The sequence below is a fragment of the Amphiura filiformis genome, chromosome 5 (assembly GCF_039555335.1).
Source record: "Amphiura filiformis chromosome 5, Afil_fr2py, whole genome shotgun sequence".
NCBI classification, from domain to species: Eukaryota; Metazoa; Echinodermata; class Ophiuroidea; order Amphilepidida; family Amphiuridae; genus Amphiura; species Amphiura filiformis.
The window spans coordinates 23,322,029-23,333,057 of NC_092632.1; the positions used below are offsets into that span (position 1 = coordinate 23,322,029).

Sequence of the window (11,029 nt, forward strand, 5' to 3'; positions counted from 1 at the left end):
ACGTGTGATCAGCTGGTGATAGCTCACACAGAACACGGTGCATACATTGGATAAATAAGATTATTAATTTCCTTATATTAGTTCCTTCTAAGTTCAAGATTCTAAACAATTATTATATTCATATGCATTCTTGATTCACTGTCACGCTCAAAGAACGCTACAATAGCGTTTTAACACGAGGGGATGAAATGTCCAGGGGATGAAGTGTCCAGGGGATGAAGTGTCCAGTATTCCTGTGGCTGTGTGAAGGACTTTCACCCAATTCATAAATTTGTTTCATTTTCATGCTTTGACACTGCACATTAATTATCTCTAATATGTCTACCGTAGACTGTGACCATTTAGATGACGAGTGGGTAGAAGAGGTACAATGTAGAATCAATGAGCTGAATAACTTTAAGCTTACATGCTTTTGAGTTGTAACTTGTTGACGTTATTAATTATGTTAATTCATAATCATAATAATCATTTATAAACATGAAAACATAAATTTGTGATATGTACTACAGGTAAATTAGCAGCTCCACGATAAAACTAAACGAAACATAGCGCGGTTCAGAGGAAAGTGTAACGATAATACAAATATTGCGCCTTAATTGTCTACAAGCTTTGTACACTTTTTTGGCCAAGAATTAATTTACCCCAGGAATTTACCTGTAACTATTATTACATGTTTGTCATGGTTATACCATGATTACAATTTACATTTACTTAAGCTTTTATTTTTTAGCCTTTATTCATAACCTCGTATACACGCGGCGCGATGTGTGCGATCCAATCATATTTTACTACCGGTATAATGTAAAGACGCGAATGCAAATTGAGGTCATTAATATCTCACAGTTTACTGCAAAATGCGTAATTGTTCTAATGTTGGCATTGTTGCACACAATTGACCGGCATTTGCGTGTTGTTTTTAAATGCGCAAACAAACACGCGGTACTTGTTGATCGCGTATTATCTAGGAATTAAAATGGCGAATGGTAGATACATTTTCAATCGTAAACTAATTTAAAGCAAACAAATTGTTATTTTCATGAAACAAATTTGTAATTGGTGGTAATGAATGACAATAATAACTTTGCACCATCTGTTTTTTAATATGGTCATTGCGGGAAATTATTGAGTTTTGTTTTGGGCCTTTGTATAACCTCATTAATAAACGCGATGTGTGCGATCCAATCACATTTAGTTATTTGTGAAAACATGCACGCAAATCGAGGTTATATCTCACAATTGGACAATAATAACTGCGCACCATCTATTTTGAGGTCATTGTGTGAAATCGGAGGGTTTTGTTTTGGGCCTCAGTATTTTTCCAACAAGGAAAAATACTGAGGCCCAAAACAAAACCCGACAATTTCACACAATGAACTCAAAATAGATGGTGCAAAGTTATTATTGTCATTCATTACGGTAACCGTCGTAAATTTAATAATTTGAACAAATCAAAATAGCATTTTATGTCAGTATTTTATGCCATAAAACATTGTTAAAATATAACCAGTTTTAATTATTGTTGTAACCTACCCTACAAAAAATTGACCAGGCGAATTTAACATTCGCGTCGACATCAAGAGCTACCAATCACAGAAACGCGGCGGCATCGCGTAGGCGTGTGCGTTGCAATAATGCTTAGCTTTATACACGCATGCACGCGCAGAAGTCATTGTAGCACGTCAGGAGTCATTGTGAGATATAATGACCTCGCAATTAGTGCACGGTCAGGCAATCAATTTCTTTTGATTGGATCACAGGTTTCGCGTATATTAATGAGGTTATGAATTGACCGCAAAATGTGTAATTGTTCAAAAGTAAAATTAGTAACCTCGGCGAGCGCCGTATTGTGCGTCGAACAAACTATGCGCGCGCTGACTGCTTGTGCGTTACCATATTTGCACAGATTGTGATACGCACTTTTGTTATTGATTTTCCTGTTTTAGCCTGATCGATTTTTGGAAAGGGAAGATGTAAGATCATCTATTTTGCCTAACTTTTGAGCAAAACTTTTGCAAAGTGAAGAGATCAAAGTGATGGTAAGGTTAATAACTTTGCATCGGTAATATGTCAGGCATTGTGAAAAATCTATAAACATTTTGCTTTGGACCTTGGAATATCCCTTGGGGCTGTACCCCTCGGGATATAATCGGTTCCAAAGGCAAAATGTTAAGATTTTTCACAATTCCCTCCAAATAACCGATGCACAGTTATTAACCTCTAATCAGTAAATACCTCGGCCCAAAACAAAACCCTCCAATTTCACACAATGACCTCAAAATAGATGGTGCACAGTTAATCAATCATGTTTTAAAAATACCTCGGTGCATCATTAAAAGTTGAACATTGACATTGATGTTCATTCATGCAGCGTCTGCGTATGAATGAACCTTTAGAATTTAAAGGGGGCTGAATTATTTAAATGATCCCTGGGGCCAGTGTAGATTAGGCAGCACTACTTCTGGACTCTGTGAAGTCTCTGAAGATTGCTTCAATAATTCTAAAGGTCTGCTCATGCTACATGTACACTAGCGTTGTGGTGTCAAGGGTATGGGTGTGCTGCATTCCCAATATAGCAATTACTCTTTACCGCAACTCATCGCATTTCCAAGTTAAAATGTATTAACTTTAACATCGCGATACCGCAATACGTATACATGTACAGTATGATGCAGTGCAACAACACACTGCAAAGTAATTGCGGTGTTGTATGAATGTACCTTAACACTTGCGACAATACTCTCCACAATAGTGCACATGCTCCAAAGCCCCAGCCCAGGTGGGGTCAGACTAAGAGGATATATGTTGTGCACCGAGGCGAGGTGGACTGCTTACATGCCACAAAAGTGGTCTTTGAGAGTCTTGCTGGTACTTAAGGGTGTTGGAAGCAGCGTTCGAAATAGGGCCGGTCAGCCGGCCATTGGCCTGTAACTTTTTGGCCTGGCCGGTAACTTTTCTGACTGGCATCTAGTTGCCAGCCCGGCTGGCCGGTAACTTTTTAAGGTCAAGCCCGGCTGGCCTGTAACATTTTGAAGCATATTTCGAACACTGGTTGGAAGTGAGTTCCAGTCCTTGAATTGAATGTTCTAAGATAATTTGAAAAATCTTAGCAGAGTTAAAGTTCTTGAAATCTATTCAGATGACTCCGCTTGGTTTAAAAAGCAATGTCTTGTCTTGTAGGTTAGCAGGTTACTACTCAACGCTCCAGTTGAAAGAATCCAAGGTGGAGCCACACAAGTACATGTAGGTGGCCTTGTCCAATGAGTTAGACGAAGTATCTTTTGCAATGTAAGGGCCGGTACTTTGGCCCTCTGTAGCTTTGTGGAGTATGGTACGACTGTATGTCTATTTTCCTTCTGTCCTGTAAGCAACTTATGTCTTCATAATATAAGTTCATACTCATTACTCATAATCCAAGGTTGCTCCAACTGATATTCTCCAATATATTGGGACATTCTCAGGTCTGAGAAGATGTATAAAAATTTGGAGTTTTTGGTACTTACAATGTAAACTACTGCACATTTTAATCAATTACTTGATTAAAATCTAGTTATGGTACACAATGTAAAATAGGCTATAGTACACATTCTAAAAAAAGCTGTGAGTTTGGTTTCTTCATTACATGAACTGAGATTTCTCGGGATGAATCCAAGTGCCCTGTTATCCTTCTTGATTTAATGTGGTTTCCCAAGATCTTTTGTTATTTCAACTGGCCAATTATGCATGCAAACTTGTTTCTTGCAGTGACGAATCTCCAAGCTTAATATGAGTGAAAAAGTGTTTTGTACTTTTGTAGCATGAGCTATTTTGATAACTTGACATTTGTCAGGATGGAACCTCATTTGTCAGGATTTCTTTCATTTGAAAAGGGTGTCCAAAATCTTGTAAACTTGGGAATCAAAATCATTCTCAATCTCTATATAAATGACACAATCGTCTACAAATATAGACACTATAGAGACGATATTTTTTCAGGGAAGTCATTATTTATAAATAAAAGAAATAAAAGGGGCCCTAAGACCATCCCTTGTGTAACACCTGATTGAATGTATAACAGGGACCCAATCTGAATGATCGCCACCCACAATGACCCTTTTGTGTCTTTGGGTATAAGACTAAGGAAATTTAGAATCTAACGGTGGGTGTTCAAGCCTTGAAATAAGCAGGCGCTGGGAGCAAATTTGCCCTCGTAAAGCCACCAATTGCTCCTTGGTCTTTATAAAATTCACATGAACCAGGAGCAATTTTCTAAAACAAATTGTTACTGGTTCCAGTTTTGCACTTGAGGCAGTAGTGCTGGTATGCTGTATTGTATATATATGCAGAAAAGGATTTACTATTCTTCAGAAATTGCTCTTGGTTCTTGTAAAATCCCAGTGAACCAGGAGCAATGTCAAGCGGCATGACTCTGAAAGCCAATGTTGCCAATCAGCACCGCTCTGTGCTCATTGGCCAAATATTGTATCCTGAACCCTGTGCTCATTGGTCATATCGTATCCTGAGAGCGGCACCGCTCTTGAGTTGACTTGAATTCTACTCCTAGCAATGTGCTGCTTTGGACAAAGCGATAGAGTGATTAACATATGAAGAGCTTTGTTGCAAAACCCCTTACATCCACTTGAGCAATTTTGAGAAAACGTCAAAAAATCACTGTTAAGGGGGTTTCAACAAAAGTTTTTAGCTGGATGCTCATCCTACCCAAGCACCCCACCAACAACTGCTTTTGTTGCAAACCCCCATATATCGGTACTTTTTTTCCGATTTTGCGTTTGCGAGTTATGCATGAATACCATATATGTGTATTACACTGCTCCATAGACAATGTGTTGTAATTTTGTTCTGGTATTACCAGAATGAAATTCAAATTTCACAAATCTTTGCTAAACAAATTATGTAGCCAGAGGTTTCCAGTAATATAAAAATCTCAACTTTCTTTGAGAAAAGTGGGGGGATGAGGCTGTGGATCACAAAATGCCCTTTTAATATATGATGATTGATTGTTATCAATGTTTCATACATACTCGCTATATAACAGCATGCGTGATTGGTCAATAGGCGGGCATAAACAACGTTTATGCCCGGCGTTCGATCATAAACAAGCCGCGCGAGAACTGATGGACGCCATGAGTAGGATATTACGCGTCTATGTTCGCGATGCTATTTACGCATAAGCGCGAGTGATGTACGCGATGTTCGCGCGACTCCAAGCACGATGGACTGAGCAAGTAAACGTTTTCTTACAATTAGCGATGGAGAAACTGTTAAAAAATGATAAGGAACTGGTAGTTTTTAGTTTAAAATGATGGTATTTTTAGTTTTGGAGGAAAATAACAGCAAGCAGAATGTTATGATATGTATGAGCGGGGTTCATTCATATATTTTCATGACTAAGCGTTGTTTATGCCCTCGGGCTAAAGCCCTCGGGCATAAACAATCGTTTAGTCATGAAAATATATGAATGAACCCCTAATTTATTACATTTTATTGTCATTGATCATTATTATTGGTTATTACTTTTTCAGGAATCTTTAGTACTACTTGAACTTTCTGGTATCATTGATTTAGACTACCTGTCAAAATGCGGAAATTCATGTAAAATCATGGTAAGTTTCAACATGTAATTGTGAAGTTGGCAAATTTATGCTTGAAGTTGAAAATCAGTGTTGGAAATAACTTGGGCAGCCCTCAGGCAGGGGAATCATTAGACTATGAGACATAGGCATTTATCTTTCACTTCCGTAGTCCACTCTTGGGCAGAACATGAAAACATAACAAATCAAGAGTAAATATATGTCTGAATTAATATCCAAAAAGTTCCCACGTTTTACTTTACTCATTTAGGAGTTATTTGGGGTTAAAAATGTGTTTTTCATGATTTTTTTCCATTTTTGCCCAAAAATGTCAAATATTAAAGTAGCTGTAACTTTAAAAATAAATTGAGTAGAAATTTCATTTCTATTGTATGTTACATGTCACATGGATTTCCAACACTGGTGAATAAAAATGGCAAAAACCATATTTTTGTGCTATTTTGGTCATTTTTGACCTAAAAATGTAATTTTTGCATGGAAAAAAAAATAAATATATATTTTCTTGACTTAAAAAAATATGTCATTATATCAACCTAGTTATTCTGAACAAAAAAGTTAATGATGGTGATTGGTGAATGTCTGTGACCTATAGTTTTTGATCTATGGCCCTTTCAAATTCATATATGGACTAAAATAGCATGTTTTTGTCAATTTTTCCAATATTAGGCTGAAATTGGTCCTTTTTTGTAATTTTAACAAAATTTTCAGTGTTTTGAAAGTGGGAACTTCACATATATTATGGATATATTATAGTACTTTAATTTTAAGCTAGTTGCAGATCCACTGGTAGCTCGGTTTCCATGGCAGCACCAATTATATCGGTCAATGTTACTAATTTCAATGCAGCAAAATCATTTTAGTCATCATTTTACTGCATTGAAAGTAGATAAAATTGCTGCTACCCCGGTAGTGTGCATACTAGTGGATCTTGAAATAGCTTAACATTAAAGTACAATTACATGTTCATATTATTAAGTGAAATTCCCACTTTCCAAAAAGTAACAAGTTGGTTAAAATGGCCATAAAAGACCATTTTTGGCGTAATATTGTAAATATTGAACAAAAACATGTCCATATATGAATTTGAAAGGGCCATAGATCAAAAACTATAGGTCACAAACATTCAGCATTTTGTTCAGAATAACTAGGTTGACATAATGACATATTTTTTAAATCAATAAAATATATATTTATTTTTTTCCCATGCAAAAATTGCATTTTTAGCTCAAAAATGGCCAAAATAGCACAAAAATATGGTTTTTGCCATTTTTTTTATATTTTAGAGTTGTGCTGTGACATTTTTATTTACCAGTGTTAGACATCCATGTGATATGTAACATCTACAATAGAAATGAAATTTCTACTCAATTTATTTTGAAAGTTACAGCTATTTTAATATTTGACATTTTTGGGCAAAAATGGAAAAAAATCACGAAAAACACATTTTAAACCCCAAATAACTCCTAAATGAGTAAAGTAAAACGTGGGAACTCTTTGGATATTAATTCAGACATATCTTAACTCTTGATTTGTTGTGTTTTCATGTTCTGCCCAAGAGTGGACAACGAAAGTGGAAAACCAAGGGCTGTAGAGACGCATGGCTTATCTACATTGGAAGAATGCATTCTTGCCAAATTTGAATTTGGCAAATCACAGGTCACTGAGGGGTATGCTACATTGTATTTTTACCTTCCAGCCTGCATCATACAATGGTAGTTACAGAATGAACAGCCCTATTTCTTATAAAGCCATGATGTTGTATATATTTATATTTCAGGGTGTCGAGACTAAAGAGCCTGTATTGCAGCTTGGTAATCTCATCTTTGCTGGTAAATACAAAGATACTTTGGGAACTGTGGTTATTTTTGAGGAGGACGAAGAGCAACAATGTAAGTATGGCATGTTATTGTGCCAGTTAAGAAATTTCACATTTGCAGATCAAAGTATTGACAGGCTCATGGCATAATTTAAATATTACCGTAACCCAAACTACAAAACTGTAGGAAAACTGGGGATGAGCTTATAACTAACTGATGAGAGGCTGGTGCTTGAAAAATCTATCTAATTTATTTAACATTCATGCCTGATGTACTGGTAATTTCTATCATATATGTCATTAAGCAAGAAATGTCAATTTTCTATTTATATTTTATGTTCTTAAATGTGAGAGCAAACCATTGATTTGATTTGAGAACGTGTTTCCAGAATGTTTTGAGAAATAGGGATGGGTGTAGGTGGGCTTATACCACCGTATTCAGTCTGTATTTAATCTGATTTGTGCAGACCTTAACAGAGTCATTCCAAGAGGGTGCTTATTATGTCACAGAGAAAATAATCTTGTACTTCCACAATGTATTTCATCCATGTACTGATTCAGTGCAACATGGGTCCAAATTGGGAAAAACACTTAATTAACATAGAGCTCTTACAGATCTTGCAAGTGAGGTATTTCTTGTCACTATCGACCCATATCGAATAGCAAATCAAGACATGGAAGAAATGCAATGGGAAGTGCAAGATATCTTCTGATTATATCCTAAGTTTTAAAAGTCAAAATTGACATTTGTCATGTAAAACTAAGTTGCAAATCATAGTAATAGATCAAAGAATGTTAAACAAATGTCACATCAGTTGAAACTCGGTGTCAAGATGTGTTTTCTGTAATGTAGATAGCAATTTCGTCAAGTCAGGACCTCAAAAGTGTTTAACTCTGCAGTCTTGATTTTTTGTTGCAATTTAAAAGGATATACATATATGTACATTGTACCTTTCCATTGAAAATATGATATCAAAATAAACCTTGCATTTGTTGAATAGAAACATGACATAGACATTCTCTTGTGAATTTGTGATCAAACTTGACAAATTACTCTCAGCATATTTCATTTTCTTCTGTTCACAGTCTACCACTTGAACTCTCCCTATCCACAACATTTTTATTAAGTCGAGGTGTGTTTTTTGGACTCCAAAAGCACATTTAGCAGGCCTATTATACTAGCTTATATACTGTTATCGAACCTTACTTAATTCTCAGTCATCATGTAATAAAATCTGTTTTTATTTCATTTTTTCATTGCAGGTGAAGAAACAGGGAATGTAAAGCAATGGAAATACAAATGTCACACATTCAAGAAGTTAGACATGACAAGAGCATTCATAAGACCCAAGGAACAAGAGTCAGGTAGGTCAAAGGTCATTAGCTGAAAGATGCTAAAAAGTAGCAGGGTCAAAATTGACTTGTCTAAATAAGCAGCTCAAATCACTGTAGATCATGGACTCTGTACAACCGTACAACGAAGGGTCATCTCCATAGCCAATAGCTCCTGGGTAATAATGTTGTTCATTTTGCACAATTACCCAGGGAGCTAATGCGGATCAGCCCTCGATATATTGAAATCAAAATGGCAAAAGAATGTGAATGGCAATACTATTTAGACATTTCTTTGAATTTGATTATTCCCCAAAAAGAAGGGAGACTGGGAGAGTATAATCTGAGAGTAAGATACCTTGTTTTCTGCTTTCAGGTGCAGAGGTCCACCCACATACCGATGAGGAATCAAAAGGCCAGTCATCAGAAACTGATGAACCATCCTGAGTCAGGGAGAATGACAGTTGGTTGCTCTTGTAACTATGTTCATTCTGATGTGCATGTGCAACTAATTTTGTTGATCTATGGCATACAAGGGTAAGGGTAGGTCAAGAACAGGTACCATGTGCTGATAACAAAGATGTTACTGCTGCAGAAGTATCCCCACCTGTTGGATCTCATGGAGAACAGTCTATGGTCGGTGTGTTAGACATGGTACACAATATACATTGATGATACAGAATCTTATCAATTCCATGAGTACAGGTATACAATGTTGATCATATAAGTGATCATTTATTGTAGGCATTTTCAACATCCTTCAAAGTTATTTGTTCTTTGCCTAGTGTGATACGTGTACTCTTTGGTGGGCTTGCAATCTTGTCAAACATGCCCCTTTGTGCGCATATTGAGATTTTCAATCTGTATAACTGCGCCTACTTGTTTGACCCTGCATGGGTCATGTAGTCACATAATGGCCAAGGCATCAAGCTCTAAATGATTATGAAAATTCCAGTTGTGTAACATTTTGCCATCAGAATTTCTTCCCACTGAAGTTTGTGAATAGAATGCAGATAAATGTGAGGTGTTATTTTGCAATGCTTTAAATCCACATTGAATTATGTACAGGGCACTTCTTATGCAGTTTATTACAGTACACACATTGGCAGGTGTGAAAGAATTATTATAGGATATAAGATATCTCAATATCCATCTAGTTTGAAGTATGATGTAAGCCTTACATGAGCTCATTCGCTCTGTGCCTTTCAATGGCAGCAGAATATGTGATCTGTTCCCACAAAATGAGCATCAAGTCACAGAGCCCTTCAAAATATATACAGTCCATTAAAATCGACAATACTCAACAGAAGACAAATGGAAATTCTGAAGGAAATACTGATTTGAAGTCCAAAATAACAAGCAACTCGAACATGTTTGGTATGCATGCATTAAAGCTCATAAAATTATGATTTCAGAAAGTTATCTTGTCAACTTTATACTCATTTTGTGAGAGCAGGTCACATATATTTGCTCTTATGCATTGTAATACCAAGTAGGAGAGAAGCATGTCGGAGACGTGTATGATGCGTATGCTTTTGTATAGTCCAATCTGACAACTGCTACATTTACTGTATAAGTGATAAATTAGGCAAGTGTTTTATTTTTGAGAATTTCATGAAAAGAGGTTAGGTCATAAATTTAACAACATGCGAATATGAATTTTTACAATACATGTACATGTATATTATACATTGTATAATGACATAAATTTCATGGAAATAACTAGAAATCATGAAAATATCTGTTACGAAAAAGTAACTACTAACAGCAGCATATATTGCAATGGTTGTGGTCAAAGATCAACTTGCATAGGTTATTGCACCCCAGAGAGGTTAGGCATTCCCCACTGAGCCGGACCAGAGTAGTTAGAAAATGGGGAAAGACAAGTACTAAGCAAGGCTAAACATCAAAACCATATGTTAATAATTGATTACATTACATTATTACATTATTCCCTTTCCCCTTCAAGCCAAACATTAATTTCTTGACAATATTTTTGAAAGATTGGACAAATTATTAATTTCCTGATTATTATTATTCCTACTTCTTAATTATTACTTTTCAACAAATTCTTGCCTTTAGTTACTTATTAATTACCTCAGGATACCGGAATCTTATTCACCTATCACCTTTATATATTTTTTTCAGGCATTTTGAATTTAACTACTAAGTCAATTAGAATTGATTTCTTTGAATTAGTTCAGAAATATGATTAATATTATTTAAAATTTATTTATACAATTTAAGTTCAGTCCATTGTCAAAAACAGTTCTGAGTCTTAATCCAATCAATA

At 35.8% G+C, this 11,029-nt stretch overlaps 1 protein-coding gene across 1 annotated transcript; it reads left to right on the plus strand.

Annotated features, from left to right (window-relative positions):
• The first annotated feature begins 242 nt into the window (after window positions 1–242).
• LOC140151828 (general transcription factor 3C polypeptide 6-like) lies at window positions 243–9,349 on the plus strand. The gene is made up of 5 exons (XM_072174154.1): window positions 243–365; window positions 5,520–5,600; window positions 7,366–7,477; window positions 8,668–8,769; window positions 9,113–9,349. Exons 1-5 carry the CDS (start codon window positions 318–320, stop codon window positions 9,181–9,183), a joined length of 414 nt encoding a protein of 137 aa, XP_072030255.1. The 5' UTR covers window positions 243–317; the 3' UTR covers window positions 9,184–9,349.
• Window positions 9,350–11,029: the final 1,680 nt, after the last annotated feature.